At 40.1% G+C, this 16,697-nt stretch overlaps 1 protein-coding gene across 3 annotated transcripts in view; it reads left to right on the forward strand.

The window, feature by feature from the left end:
- Positions 1 to 16,697, forward strand: part of HDX (highly divergent homeobox) — an 82,507-nt gene that overhangs the window by 50,174 nt on the left and 15,636 nt on the right. For all 3 annotated transcript variants that reach the window (XM_048863801.2, XM_048863800.2, XM_048863803.2), the window contains 3 exons: positions 3,080 to 3,226; positions 10,821 to 11,028; positions 16,417 to 16,496. In XM_048863801.2, the coding sequence (XP_048719758.1) occupies positions 3,080 to 3,226; positions 10,821 to 11,028; positions 16,417 to 16,496 (435 nt within the window). The remainder of the gene's footprint in view (positions 1 to 3,079; positions 3,227 to 10,820; positions 11,029 to 16,416; positions 16,497 to 16,697) is intronic.

Below are 16,697 nucleotides of genomic sequence, written 5' to 3' on the forward strand. Positions count from 1 at the left end.
ATAAGATGTGAAGGCCAAGACTATAACCGGGTTCATATCTTCATAAGTTCATGGAGGATAGGTCCATCAATCGTTATTAACCAGGATGGGCAGGAATGGTGTCCCTAAGCTTCTGTTTGTCAGAAGCTGGGAATGGGCGACGGGGATGGATTACTTGATGATTACCTGTTATGTTCATTCCCTCTGGGGCACCTGGTATTAGCCACAGGATACAGGGCTAGATGGACCTTTGGTCTGACACAGTAGGGCCATTCTTATGTTCTTATGGGTAATAGAATTCTCGCATAAGGTTGTAGGTATATACTGTTAGGTGGTTTAATTTTAGCAGCAGAACCTGCCCTGTCTTGCAGTGGTTGTGTTTTCACACTTTCACCTTGAAAAAGCTGCCATATTGCTCTGTTACCTTGCAGCAAGAGAACTGTCATCCTAGAATATTGTGAAACATTGGGAACCAGATATCTAAACTGGACTTTGAGCCTTACTACAACTTGGAATAGGCTAATTTAACTCCTGGAGGTTTTCCTTTGCCTCCACCCTCCTCTTTGCGATACAGTAGTGGCTTCCCTCTTCTCTACCCCCAAGGAGTAACGGTATAGGGGAGAAAGTGAAATGGTATCTGTTCATGGCCATGAACTGAATCATTGTGTTGAAAGACAGCTGCATGGTTTGCTCCCAGGAATTTTTCTCCAGCAGCCAAAGGGTCCAATCGCTTGGAAGGCAATCCACAAATCCTGGTTCCCTCTCCTCTGTTGTCAGCCAACTCTCAGGCAAAGACAATGTAGGGCTGCCTGAGTGGCAAGTAGCTTCAGCAATGATTCCTATGGTATCCCCAGAAGCAGGAGCAGATGCAGTACTTCTTTACTGTCAAGGTTTTAAAAAAAAAATCAGCCTTGAAGTTGAACTAGCTGTGAGAGGGGTTCTCAAACTGGGGGTCATGACCCCGCAGGGGGTCATGTGGTTATTGTCTGGGGGGTCATGAGCTGTCAGCCTCCACCCCCAAACCTACTTCACCTCCAGTATTTATAATATTAAATATAAAAAATGTGTTTTTAATTTACGGGCGGGGGTCATCTCACTCAGAGGCGTGCTGTGTGAGAAGGGGTCACCAATTCAAAAGTTTGAGAACCACTGAGCTATGAGCAGTCTAATGTCCCCATGTTTTTACTGAAACATTCTTAAATGTCTTCCATCATGCACCTACTCTTACCTTCAACAGTTCCTTCCGTTCTTTCAGTCACTGGGCTGCTCCTTATCCTCCCACCTGTTCCAAGCAGGTAGAATGAGAATGAGGCAGAATACCTCCAGTCATTTTTAGAAGCCAAAAACACCCCATCCTAGTAGGTATAAAAGGGGGGTATTTGATCAGTGGGCCTGGAAGTATCTACTCTGTCATTTTGCTCAAATTAAGTCCATAGGAAAAAAATGGTACAGTTCAGATATTTGCAGAGCCCTCAGTCTCAGAACAGAGTCCGTTAGGAAGTCGGCATTCCTCTTCTCTTTCACTTCTGAATGGTAGATTGTGAAGAAAGGTTCTGAATTGACTGTACCTGGATGGATGAAACTGTACATAGCACGGGAGTATTTGGAGTATTTTTTGGTAGTGAGTATAATCTGTTAATACTACACTATACATGTGCTGAATTACATAATCACTCTAAACAGGACATTATTTTTTTAGAAAACAAACTATAATTCGCAGAAAGAAAAGGAGTACTAGTGGCACCTTAGAGACTAACCAATTTATTTGAGCATAAGCTTTCGTGAGATGCATCCGATGAAGTGAGCTGTAGCTCACGAAAGCTTACGCTCAAATAAATTGGTTAGTCTCTAAGGTGCCACTAGTACTCCTTTTCTTTCTGTGAATACAGACTAACACAGCCGCTACTCTGAAACTATAATTTGGCACACCTATTTTATATTAATTTAGCACTGAAGAAGCTGGAGTTCTTTTAATGACTTGTTAAGCATTTATTTAAAAAGGGAGAAAACAGCAGATACTTATAACTAAAGAGGTAGATGACAATACTGGATTCTATCAAAAATCTTAGTGATAATTTTGTTCCACTAATTTTGCTGACTCATTTTAAAAAATAATGTTTTAATAGCTTTTTATTTGAAAATTCTCTTCTCTTTTGACATAGAAATCTTGGGTTTAAATATATAATTCCAGTAATTGGTGTAAATAACAAGTAACTAAGCATCTGCAGATGTGTTTCTGCTATCTCTTCATGTAGACTTCAAAAGTAGCTGCCTCTATGGATTCTTCGCAGCAAGAGGTGGCAAATCTGTTTGTCAGCGTGAGGAAATGGAAACAATGATTAAGATAGTTGGACTAACAAGAGTTACTGGAGCTAATGGTTTTACTTGCAGCGCAGTACAACATAGATAACACATTTTTAATACACAACCATACAAATCAAGGAAATGGTAGGTAACCTCGGAATCATTTTGCAGTGTCCTTGTTTATATCTACTGTCTACTATTGTGCAGTTTTATCAAAACACAAAATTTGGTAAATCATAAATAGTGAAAACAATTTAAGCTCCAGAGCCTACCATATAAACATAAAAGGATTCCCTTTAGGGGGCTTGGAATCCTTTGAATTATGCATGTATTGTAGTTATCAGTAAGATAAAAGGGTTCTGGCAAAAACAAACAAAAAAAAAAGGCAACTTTCTCCGCCCCCAAGGGATAATACGCATAATGGGGTGAAGAGAAAGTAAACAGCTGAAGCAAAAAATACCCCATGATTACTCATGAAACCTTATAAAAATGAAATAAAGCAAATCAAATAAGATGGAATTAAACAATGCTGGCACATTTAAAACGTGCATTGGTTCTAAAACCACCAACAGAGGTGAATCCCAGAGAACTCTGACAATCTAGATAGATTGAAAAATTGACATCTTCAGGGAAACTAATATGAGAGAATTTAAAGAACAGAAAAGCTAAGGAAATGGAAGGCCATGAAGTGATTTTTGCTTTTGTAATTCCAAAGTACTTCGTTTGTGAACAAGGCAGTATCACCTGAAAGCCTTTTTTTAATATCTTGTTCTAATCATAACTTCTTGTCTTACAGCTACAGGACCGCACACAGTTTAGTGACCGAGATTTAGCTACTCTCAAGAAATACTGGGACAATGGCATGACCAGCCTGGGCTCAGTCTGCAGAGAAAAAATTGAAGCTGTTGCTGCAGAATTAAATGTTGACTGTGAAATAGTGCGGGTAAGAAATGTACAGTCTCTCCCTTCTCTTGTTTCAGAAGCAAAAATAGCATAGATAAAAAAAACCTTTTAAAATTGCTTGAGGTAGCCAGAAATATATTTCACCATATTAAATAATGAATGGCCTGCAAGGATGTACTCTTGACCTTTCACCGGTCTATATATAGATAAAAGCCCTCAGGTGATTTTTTAAATTTCTTTCTTTCTTTCTTTCTTAGCAGCAAGAGCAGCTTTACAAAAATTTGACATTCCATTTAGAGTGGAATTTATATAAGATTTTAAATGAGCAGGACTATCCCAGCAGATTGAAAAGAACTAGCAGTTATGATGGGACTAAAATACAAAGTCCCTCTAGGGATAAGAGAATGCTTTTGGTGTAAAATCAAAAACATGTGAAAGAAATTGATCAAAATGGGCGGGGGAGAAATACTTTGCAGGAACCAGGACAAGATGTGATAAAGTGGGCAAAGGATATTCTGAGGGATACTGGGGAATTTCCATTTAGTAGTCCACATAGTCATCAATGATTTTCTTAGGGAAGAGAAATGAATACAGGGTTGATGTGGTTGATCATTTTAGAGAGCCATGCAATATAATTGAAGTAAATAGTAAAATGTTACTGGACACCAGTGAACAGACGTTCCAGAGGTGTAGAGAGGAATGCAATCTTGGGGGCATTCTAAAATATCTGGATTTCAGGATCTGTTCTACCTTAAACTTGGAATGTGGATACTACAGCAGAAGACAGAACTGCAGAATTGTGATCAACATGATGGTCACATATGGGTAGAGTTTATACAGATGCATCATTCCCATGGGTTAGGAAAGTGATAATCTCGTCATTCAATACTAGTGAAATTCTGCCTAAAGTAAAGCCTAAAATTCTGAGCCCTGACTAATAGAAAGTCGGGAGGAATTTAGAGCAATTAGAAGTGGAGGAATTGACTTAAGAGTTCACAAATATTGAACTTGGGTTTGCCAAATCAAGTGATGGAAGTTCTTTTGCCTTACTGTTTTAGAGTAATTGGAGAAAAATGCAGGACAGTATAGTGTAGAGAACAGTCTTTTATTAGCAGAAAGATGGACGTGACAAGTTACTTTGACCTTCACTTTTCATGGTTCTGACAAGTAGGTGTTAATCACAGGATTATTTTTTTATCTTGAGTCCAAGCTAACTGTATGACGATCTTTCATTTTAGTTAACTTGATGTTTCATCATCTTTCTTTAGGAGCTCTACTAAGCACTAATGAAAATATTTATTATTTAGTTAAGTAGCATTTATAGTTTTTTATAAACTATGTGGGGGGGCATGCATAAAATTTTCATCATAAATTGAAATATACACAAGCACTTAAAGGAATGTTTCATTTGTTGTAATTCTGGAATTTTTGGATTAAAGGCTTTTTACCATTGTGTGACCAAAATTTTTTTATTTCCTTTTATGTAAATTTACTTAAATCTCTTTGTGCCCCAGGAGACACTCTAGTGTCATATTAAGTACTGACCAGTACTTGTTAAAATAGAAAACATTAGAACTGAAAAATATAGTCTTGTACATTAATTCATTTTTGAAAGGTTAATTACTGAGACCACTCTCTACATTCACATTTAATAGTGTTGGGAGTTTTTTGAGACTGGAGGTGCTAGAAGAGGGATAGGTAATACATAATACGCTGGGATTTAGGTTACTGAAAAGGTATTATCCTTTCTCAAATATTTGGGTGTTTTACACTGGTCTATGGAAATGATCAGATACTGAGCATGGTACTGCACTCTTTGGAGATTAGTAAATCAATATTTTTTTGGGCATTATGGGCCCAATTATTTATTTAATAGGACATCTTGGATAGAGTTTGATGGGTCAAGCCCTTTGATCCCTCAATTCTGCAAGCCACAATATGCCTCAGGATGCCTGTGAATTGAAGTCAGTGGAATATTGTATGGGTGCAGGGGTCTGGCTGTGTGGTTTTGTTTTCAGCATCAGGCCTTGTGCTCATAAGAAGAGCGTGTTCAATAATAGAAATTATCTAGTGTATTTGACCACCATCTATGGCATTTGTAATTGGGCAGCAGTACACTGACTGAAAAAGATGGGTCTGGATGGGAGAAAGCCACTTCTTGCCTCACCCTTGTCCTTATATAGCCATGACAAACAACTTAATCCCATCAGTAGTAATCACATTGATACCAAAGAAATTCCCCAGATTCTATTTTGTATTCCTGACCCGCTTTTGAATAAGCAAGAATCACTCCACCATTGGAAACTGCAGGTCACATGGTACTAGGATGACCAGATAGCCAGTGTGAAAAATCGGGATAGGGGATAATAGGAGCCTATATAAGACGAAGCCCCGAATATCAGGACTGTCCCTATAAAATCGGGACATCTGGTCACCCTACATGATACTTCAAAAGTAGGGGAAAGGTCAGCTGAGGTAAACAACAGCTGCATGCTAAAAATAGAACTGGCCATGAGCATGCATGGAATGCTGGCGGTGAGCATGTGCAGTAAAGATCTGACAGGAAGAAATTATCAAAGGTGTCTAAAAAGTTTTGGCAGGACAGTCAGCATGTCAGTGGGCTGATAGGAGGAGAGAATAGGAGCTGACAGGCAAGAAGGACAGAGAAGAAGAGCAAAGCTTGCCTGAGCAGTCCATTGACAGCAGCAGCAGTAGCATTAGCAGAATATCCTGCCCGATCCAGCAGCAGAGGGAGAAGAAGTAAAAACAACACAGCGGCAGAGGGAGGCAGAGAGAGAGAGAGTTCAGAAGAAACAGTCAGCAAGCGTGGAGTGAGTCTGTTAGACAATATTACAGAATAATATAGTGTAGTGAGTATTGGTATGTATGTGTACGCTTAGGTTAATAAAGATGTGTGTTTGCGTTGTGCTGTTTGTAAAGAGAATGTATATACATAGGATTTAAAGAAAATTTAAAACTGGTGTCAGCGACCTCTGAACTACTGATCACCATAAGCAGGGCGCATCACTTAGGATCATCTCAACTGTAAGGCAATATGGTTTGGGGAGTTCTTTAACTTGCTATAAGAGATTTGTGTTTTAGATTATTATTGTATTAGGGATTATTATTTGCACCAATAAAAAGGTGCCTTGTTTTGAAAAGAACACTGTCTTTGTGTCAGTCATTTATCAGAAGCCTGTGTCCTCCAGGTATTTCCTTAGCCACCCTGGAGACCCATACATCAGGAAAACAGATTGGTTAGTAGGTGAGCTATTCTGGGGGTACCCTAAATCTGTTTTCGGGGTAACAATATCTGGAATGCACTGCTCTTAATCAAACTCTGCTCTACTTTACAACGATATACAAAAGAATATATATTTTACCAATTCCTGATTGTACCAGTAGGAGTGAGATGGCTATTAGTCCCTCTTCTTCAGTAAAAAATGTATCTATGTGTTTTAGGGTTTTGAAGGTGCTGTGATATATAAACACCAGTATAATTGATGTGACAATTACAAGTATTTTTCAGCTCAGAGCTAGTGGTCCTATGTGTATAAATCTCCTAGGCCTAACAGTACACCACTATCCAAATTTCAAAGGAGATAAGGCAGTTGACGTGGTGTTGCTACTGGGTCAATATGTGGACATCTTAATATGGAAAAAGATTTTCACCATAATCAGCAAACTTCTGAAAGCCCTTTTTAAATATGCTTCATATCAGAATAACAGATGTTCTCATTTAGAGGTTTTACAGGAGCAGGAACTAGCTAGGAAAGCCACAAATCATGAAAGATTGGAGGCTGGCAGGACTGCAAGGGCTGAGTTTTTAAGATTGCTTAACAGACACAGATTTGCAGTCTATGCCTTCATTTAAGTCTGCTGTCAGAACTGTACGTTTAACATCAGCTGGTGACTGCGTGTTTGTTTTTTTTTAAATATTGTTTTCATTGAGCATATTGTTTAGAGTAATACTTCTCAGCCTTAACTTTTAGCTAACAAAGATTTTTTGGGGAGTAATTCCTGTAATCAATGAATTAATAATTTATTGGTTACATTGTTTCAAAGAAGTGAGTACCAAACTTGAATCATAGCACTGCGGTATAGTTACATGAAACAAAAATAAATATTCCCTGTGTTCTTTCACTTTGTGAAGAAGTGTGACAAAAATAAATGGTTTAATGTACGTACACAATTTTCACATTTTATGTCTTTTTTTTAAATTTTACTTTTGTTTTAATTTTATTCAGTTGTGTCCTTCCCCCTCCCATCCCCCCAGGCTTTACCCCGTTGCAGTAGGTTTTTAAGGGGGATCATTTTTTCTTAATGATTTATCCCCAGCAAGAAATGTTGTTCTGGAAATGCACACATATGTGATCTATAAACATGGCCCCGTGTATAATTAGAATTCTTTAGCGCAAAGAGTATGAGTAAAAACTATTGCTTTTCCTTTCTCACATAAGAATGACATTTCACGCCTGTGCACCGTCAAATTCGAGCAGATTCAGTCCTTTCAGGTTCAATGGTTTAGTTTGTCCCCTGGCTCCAATGTTTCCAAAGGGATTGTGGTCACATAGAGTGACTGCAGGCTGTACATTAATTTTACATATGTTTTGACACCCCCAGATGGTCTTTCATGGATTTCCAAGGTACCAGAAGAAAAGCTGGTTATTTTGTGGTATTCTCAGACACGTGAACTCTGTACCAAAACCTCATAAAATTGTCCAATACTTCTTTCATTTCTTTTTTGATTAATTATGTAGCTTTTTGTGTCTAATTAGAAGTTTGTTTCTTTTTAATCCTCCTTCTCTTGACTGATTTATTCATTCATACCAAAGTTCAGTGTTTTACATTAGAAGAGCTTTCATGGTGATGACCAGGGCTCTCAGACATCTGAATGTCTTGGGAACACAAGGATGATGACTAGAAAAGAAAAACCTTCTTTGCACAATTTCATAATCAGAAATAATTTGAGGAATAGAGGACAGATGCAGGACAATGGAGTTTTGTAAGTAATTAAAGTTTGCATTCTTTGTAGAGTGTTGATTTGAGTTTCTCAAGGAGATAGTATAATGAAGAAATTCAATTAGAATATGTTTAAATCAGTATTCCTCCTAGAGGTGAAGCCAGTTGGTTTAAGGAAAAGAGAAATGTATATATTTAGGTGCATTTCTCAATGCACTGCTCCAAAATATTCATTCTAGAGTGGTGTTTTTTATAGGAAAGCCTACAAATACATGGCATATATTTTCTTTTCTAATTTTAACTTTGGATGCTACAGAAGTGGATACATGTATTTCAAAGGGCATGTTCAACATACAGTAGTGAATGCACGGTTCTATTTTGGCAGAATTTTGAAAGCAGAAATGACACATCAAAAAGAAAAATAAACAGTCTGCCTTGTCCATATGTTCCAATAACTTCTTCCTGGATTTTTTTCAGTAATTCACTGTAGAAGGGAATAAAGAGGCAGACTCACTCTTAAATAAAGGAAAGATAAATTGTGGTAATGTGGCAGGAACCCTACAGTAGTTAGCACCATGCATTGCTGCCATAAGCACAAGGAAGTTAAATATATGGCAAATTATTTTATGAGAAAGTCCTTAACTTCAAATAATTTGCCCATTTTTGGAACTATTGTACATTTTTTATTATGAAAATGTAGATTAGGGGAAGGGGCATATTATCCAAGAGCAAGGGATCATCAGAAACAATGTGACGAGTAACCAGTTGGAACTTTTTTAAAATAATTTTGTTTCAAAAGTACTTGATTTTGAAAAAAGCTACATACAGCATGGCAAAGTCTTGTAGGTAAAGCTGGTATCCCTATCTGTTATTAAAGTTGCCAGACACTTTGCATTATAAGACCCTGTTTTTAGTTTCTTATATCTTTGTAAAACTTTAACACTTTGGGCTCAAATTTTCCATGCCGAGTGTCTTCAGGCTTTTTTTAATTTCAGCCAAAACAGTTGAGATGTTTCTGAGAACGAGGCAAGGAAAAATAAATTATTTTGCCAATGTTAAAAAATGTTGGCAACTATTTTTTATTTTTTTAAGCTTTCGTACGCCCATGCATTGGAGCCAGGACTAGAAATTTATCAGAGGATGTGCCTTTTCCATCTCTGTGAAAATCTGCCCAATTTTGGCCAAATTATAAACCTTTGAAGAAAATCCCAGTTTGCACATGCTCATTAGAGATGACTTGAATATAGCTGCTAAAAATATCTGAAGATTCCATCTTCACTGAGCATGTTACAGTGCCTCTCAGCTCCTAGTGCTGACCAGACTCTGCATGTGCCATCCACACAAAAAACTGAGCCTGCTCCATGCCCTCACAGCTCATACATCTGAGCAGACTCTGCCTGTGCCATCCCAAAGTCAGGGTGGGGCTGGGAATGGAAACTGATCCCAGAGACCTTGTGTCTCCTGTGCTTTCAGTGACTCCCCTGATGACACCCAGGTAACAAGGAGGAAGAAGTTGCCTGATCTGAATACAGAGGAAACAAAAAACCAGACTTTAGAGGGAAAGAAGAGGAGTGGAGTGGATTGGAACAAGAAGTTTGTTGAGACTGGGACTGGAGGGGCAAGAAACATGGACTGGCTGGGTACAGAGACCAAGAGTGGGAGCTCATGGAGAAGCTGGGACTGGTTGGGCAAGGAGACTGGGACAAGGAACCAGTTTGGGGAGGAACAGAGGTGAGGGGAGATTAGGTGGGAAGAAAGCCTGAGACTGGCTGGGCAAAGAGACTGGGACATGGAGGTAGGGTGGGGTTGTAAAGGGATGACCAACACTGGATGCAGAGCCTGGGTCTGGGACTGAGAGCCAATGTGGGTGGGGAGGGAAGAGACAGATCAGACAAGAAGCCACAGGCAACCTTAATTATGGCATTTAAAATTTTTGAATGCTTGACTTTTGCAATCTTAAAAATGTTCTTTTAATGTTTTTTGTTCATAATTTAGGAAAAAGAATAAGCATGTTTATTACCAGCTATATGGTCATACTTGTATACTTTTAAGTGTAAATCTTTATCTGTTGAGAGGTGTGGTGACTTGGATTATGTGAAAGGAATGTGAATGGAATGTAAGGTTGTGTTGTCTGATTCTAAGTCACCTTAAGGTTACTTGACCCTGAGGCTACCCCAGGTTCCTGCGTAGTTTGGAGTGGCCTGAAGGTTGCTCTTAAAACCTCGTAAGATCATCTAGTCCAGTCCCCTGCACTCAAGGCAGGACTAAGTATTATCTAGACCATCCCTGAGAGGTGTTTATCTAAACTGCTCTTAAAAATCACCAATGATGGAGATTCCACAGCATCCCTGGGCAATGTGACTGATAACTCCTAAAGGCTATTCTTACTACAGTGGAAAGCCAAAGCATAGTGGTGCTCTGGCTCTGCCCAGTTTTCTCTGGCTATGTCCTCTTTGTGGAGGGGAATGAGAGAGAGCTATACCACTGGAGGATTTACAATATGCTGTGGGTTTTGGGCTGCTTTGTTCCACTGGCATGTGGTAGAGCAGTGGAAATTGGGCCAAGGATCTTGCCCTCTCCCTGTCGCACAGAAACGTTCATTACTCTTGGTTTTAGGACTGAGACTTTTGTTACTATTTCTGATATCATCCATTTGTATTTCTCTCTATAAGACTTGGATTGGGAATCGAAGACGAAAATATCGTTTAATGGGGATTGAAGTCCCACCCCCTAGAGGAGGCCCTGCTGATTTCTGTGACCATTCTGAATCTGGTGCTAAATCAGCACTTACTCCAGGAGAGGAAACTGCTACTGAAGTGGGAGATGATAATGATAGGAATGATGAAGTGTCAATCTGCTTATCTGAAGGAAGTTCACAAGGTATTTGAAACTGCAATTGCTACTGTTTTGTTAATTATATTTTGCAATTTGTGTGCTTTTCATCTCTCTCTAGTGTATACATTCAGAAGTGCTTGAAACAGTTGCTTTTCTTACCTATGAAATGAACAGCCTTCTGAAGTGCAAACCAGTATTTTTAAAATTACAGTCATTTGGCATTGTCCTTGCCAAGGTGGCAGAGGCAAGTTTTTGAGCTATTATGTAGATTTATACAAACTGTAGCACCCATTCAGCACTCTGACCACTCTAACAATTTTTTTTCTAAAACACTAAAATAAGTAGACCTGTCAGTTCCTCTTGATCAGTGGTTCTCAATTTATTTACCATTGTGGGCCGCATATGCAGCTCTCCGTGCATTATGTGGGCCACATCCACACTAATATATATACACACACCCTACCTGTAGATCTAAATAAAAAAATAAAATAAGGTTTAGTATTTGTAATATGACAGCAGTATGATTCAAACTGATATAGTACCTTTCATTTCAACACTGGCAAATGTTTACCAAGAGCATTTTAAATTAAATTAGCAAAATAAGTCAAAAATTAACTGTTAAAATGAATTAATTTACTGTAAGGGTGGCATGGTATGGTGTATTGCCACCTTCACTTCCTCGCTGCTGCTGGCAGCACAGCTGCGGAGCCTGCCTGCAAAGATGGCACCCCCCAAGCCAGGGACTTCCCCCTCGCCCCTCATGTGCTGCGCCGCCCCCATCTAGGGACTGCCCCCCAGCCCCTCCCCACATTTTACCCCCAGCCAGGGAATGCCCCCCATCACTCAACCCACCTGGGACTGTACCCCCAGCATCCAGACCCCCTACCCCAAAACTTGGGTGGCACACGTGCCTGCCCTGCAGAGACAGGGTGCCCTGTCCAGTGCTGACCCCCCTCCCCCCCAACACTGCCCTGCTCCAAGGGACTGTCCCCTCCTTCATCTAGTCCCCCACCCAGCACCCTCAAGGACTGCCCCCCCAGCACTGAACCTTCCCGTCCAGGGACTGTGCCCTAATATCTAGCCCCCCATCCAGGGACTGCTCCCAGCCAGCAGTCCCCAATCTAGAGTCTGTCCCCCATGCACCAGCTGCACCCCCCTCCCTGCAACTGTACCTACCTGCATCCTCCTCCCTGCGCAGGCTGGTCTCCTACCTCGACAGTAGCTCAGCTGCCCAGCGGCCCTACCCACCTGCTACTGTGGTCCTACTGATGGGGAGCCTGCTCTAGCTGGGGTCAATGGACCTGCGATCTTGCAGAGTCTGGGGAGTGCTGAGCACTCAGGCCTCCTGCCGATGCGCCTGGGCCAAATCCTACAGAAGGGGGCTGACGCTTGGCCTAATCCTGCACTGCCCCATTTTGGAACTCCCCTCCTGCTGGCTCTGTGCCTGGGGTGGGTGCAGCCCCTGCTCTGCCCTAGTTATGGCCCTGAGAATGTCACGTGGGCCACAGCTGTGTGCTGATTGGGCCGCAAGCAGGTTGAGAATCACTGCTCTAGATCAACTCAAATACACAATCATGTTGTTTAACTAGAGTTACAACACAACCAGAACAGTCTAGTCCAAACAAACCTACAATAGTATTAAAGCCTCTTTAAATAGCCTGGTAACAATGCAGAGAATTAGGCAGCAGAGTCAGTAGCACTGGGCTGTTTGGAGGGCACCTAAAGTGTGTGTGTGTGTGAGTATGTGAGAGAGAGAGAATGAATTTGTTTTCCCACCCCCACAATTTCATGAGTTTGAGTGTTAAATGGGAATTAGATGATCAACTCATTTGCTCTGTCGCACAAAATAGAATGACCAAAACCAGTCTTCTGTGTCCATAAAATTAAAACTCTAGGCCCTAAAGGAGATGAACTGCCACCTTTGCACGTTTCACTGGCTTCAAAAGTTGAACTAATTGCTCCCAGTGCTTCTGATTAGAAGTGATCAATAAGCCCTGGGCTGGCTAAACTGAAAGGAAGTCTGTTTTAGAGCACACTGTTGGAGCTTTGTATGCCACATATGATCTTGTCAATTTGTTTGAATGGTATAGAGGAAAGAGTTAGGGGCATTGAGAACTGTTGTGAACAAACTTGTGATGTCTTTGTCAAATTCAACTATAAATAGAATAAGATGATACAGAATTGGGTAGAACTGATTGAAATCCAGGGAAGATGCCAACGTATGAGAATCCTTGACTTGCCTGAGGGAGAAGGAACTGGTCCAGTAGGATGTTTATTTTAAAGAAAGAAAAGTGAATGTTATGCCATTTAAAGTGAAGGATGACTCAGTATTCATTGAGCTAGGGCTTTTGAAGCTGAACACAGAGCTGTAAGGGATCCAGGCAAGGAGAATATGACTATAATAAAGCTTATGGAGCTATGGACAAACACAGGATTTCTTTAGTAACAAAAATGAAAGAGATTTTTATTTTCAACATAAAGATTATTTTCCTACCAGCCACAACTCAGAAAGTAGTTCAAAATAGGTTAGGAGGCAGTAAAGAGAACCTTTATTGGAAATTAAAATGGGTTAATTAAGAATAAGTAAACTACTTTATTAGACCCTGCCCAAGTCTGTGGAAAAGCTGTTGGACTAAATTGTAACTAAACCCCCTTTGATATAGTAGTGGACTTTGACTCTGATAATTCTTAAAACTTGAATCTATTTGTATGCCAAAATGATGATTTCAGTTTTATTGTTGGGTCGCAGACATTATGTCTTTTATTGGCACTGACTGTCACTTGACTTTAAGTCTCCAGTCTGCTAACCCCATAATAAAGACTTTCTGAGAGGAGAGAGAGAGAGGCTAATTATATCAATGAGGGCTTGAAAAAAGAGCTGACACTCCTGGAGAAGATAAGTAGTCCAGAATTACACGCAACAGCTGTTTTATCAGAGCTGTGTAATCACCCTTTTAACTTTTTCGGAAAATACAACTCTAGGTTCCAAAAGGACTTTCAGAGAGTTGAAAAGAAGTACTCCTGTGGGAATTCTGCACCAAAAAAGTAAAAATTCTGCACACGATATTTTAATAATCTGCAAAATTCTGCATATTTAACACAATATAATCACAGCAGTTTCAATAATTTTTGGTCATTTTATTTCAAAATACCTGTCAGCAAGTATGTCTATAACAATACAGGCGACAAAAACAATTCAGGAAATGGTTTTTGACAAATAGATTCCTTATTAGGCATATTAATACATAACTCTGAGTAATAATTCATTTAAACTACAATGCAGAACCGTATTTCCTGCACCCCTCAGAAGCAGTGCAAAGGCTTGGGGGAGTCAGGGGTAACAGAGGAGCTGAGGGAGAGGGAAGTGTAATTGCTGGGAAGGAGCCTGGGTGTGAACTTGGGGTGGTTGAGTATGGGTGGGAAAAGTATGGAATAGATTTTTGAGGGGGGCAGGGAGGGTTTGTTAGGGACCTTCTCCCATGCAGACCCTGGCTGACCCCAGCCTCTCCCATTCAGTCAGGCACACCTGCCCCATCTCTGTGTCCCTTCACCCCCATGTGTCTTTGCACCCCCTGGCCAAATGTGTCCCTCCACCCCCACTCAGACACCCACTCCCCCCATCCTCATGTGGCACTGTACCCCCTCCTCCATCCCCATGTGGCCCTGCACCTTCCTCACCCCTGTGGCCCTGTGCTGTGAAGAAGGCACTACAGGCTCTTTCTTTTCCCTAGCTAGCCTTGAGTGGTGGCTCTGTTCCAATGCCACAGCACTCTCTGGTGGGAAAAAGACGAAACTGCAGCAACTTTCCAGCCGAAGTTATTTTCTGCTGAGGCTGCTCTGGTCTAGCGCCATAGCACCCTCTAGTGAGCAAAAGGTAGAACTTCAATAAATTTCCAACAGAAGCTATTTTCGGTCACACAAAAAAATATGCATGGCACATGAATTATGCGCACGTGCAGTGGTGCAAAATTCCCCCAGGGGTAAAAGAACTAACTAGGTAAGTGAAATAAGTGGAATGAGGCTGGTGAATGCTGCTAGTCTTTAAAAGTAGCTGATGAAAAAACAAAAATCAAAACCATAACTTGATGCAAAATTAAGGTTATATACTTTATCAAAATCAGAAAATGGAAAACGTTAAGGTTCACTTGTAACATTAACAGGCCCTTTTGTCTTTTGCGTTAGTTATATCCACATTAGGTGTAAATTGGTGCTGCTCTGAGGTCAGTGAGCTGTGCCAATTTACACTAGTTGAAGAACTGATTCTTCATATTGAACATTTGGATTCACTGGTCAAACTAAACAAATGGTGACTGTTGAGATTACAGGGCAAGTTACGCTTTAGATCCTTTTTCAGTCCCCCTCATGTGCACCCCTCTGGTGACAGCTTTTGCTTCCTTCACCCTTGTCTGGATGGAACCAGTTGGTCTACTACTCTTAGACTAGATCTCTGGGCTGCAGTCCAATTGTTTACCACCAGTGATAAATTGACAGACTTAACTGTTTTCAGCACCTGCAAGAACTTTCTCCAGAAGCCTGTGACAAACAGGTGATTGAAGTGACACAAAACAGCTTCATCAAAACAAAATATTAATGCTACATTGCAGCCATAGAAGTGAGTTAAAACAACAAAAGTCTATGAGCAAATTAAATATCCATCTGGTAAAACTGAGATACATATCCTATGCGTATAAAATAATAAAGATGTCTCCCTTGTTTTCCACAATGACCCTGGGCAGTGCAGTAGGATTTTGTAGCTCTTATGATTCAGGGCCCCAGAGGAGCTATGAAGCTTCCTGAACTGAAGCGGCTGCCTTGCACAGATCCATAGTTACTGTGAATATATGTCTGCAATTAGAGCAGTATGAATTAACTGGGAATATAGGGATTGCCATACAGGTACAAACCAATGAGCCATCCAATCAGCTGTTCTGTTTATACCGAAATAATTCTGTATTGTAGACCAGGGTTTAGTGGTTCCAGTACACCAACATGGGGGTATATGCATGTATGTGAGTAAGATACACAGACAGGCAAACCCACACATATATGTACCCCATATCTTTTAGGCTGGAATTTTCAAAGGCTTAGGGAGTTTGACACCCAACTCCTGTTGAAATTCAGTGGGTGTTGGGTGCCAGACTCCCTTAAGCTCCTTTGAAAACCCAAGCCTGAAGCTATAAGCAGTGAGAAATTGGTGTATATTGTAGGAGAGTAACTGACAGGAATAATGTCTGTCTTCTCAGGCAGTGATTGGTATAAATGTGATTTTGAAATGTTTGTGTCAAACATTAATTATATGCAATTTTTTAAATTACAAATAAACTTTGGCTTAAAAGTCATAGAAGACATATCTTAAAGGAATTCCATAAAAAGGGCATAGGGTACTAAAGCTAACACTCCAAGGAAGATATAATAGCTCATTTATTTCTGCAGAAGAAACCAGTGAAGTTATTCAAAATGAAGAAATTGGTCACAAAGAAGAGGACCAAAATACATTATCTGCAGATAATGTGGTATGTACACTTTTTTCATATCTTACCAATTCGACTTTTTTAATTATTACTGTATAAACTGTCTTCCAAAGGCAGTACGTCTAAGTTAGTGAAGATTTTTCATGTCCTGTTAAAAAGAACCCTGTTTTATAACTTTAATACTAAAAATAAGCAGTTATTGATAGAATTGTGCATATTCAATCAAAAAATTTAAAAATATTT

Source organism: Caretta caretta, chromosome 9 (genome assembly GCF_965140235.1).
Source record: "Caretta caretta isolate rCarCar2 chromosome 9, rCarCar1.hap1, whole genome shotgun sequence".
Lineage (NCBI taxonomy): Eukaryota > Metazoa > Chordata > Testudines > Cheloniidae > Caretta > Caretta caretta.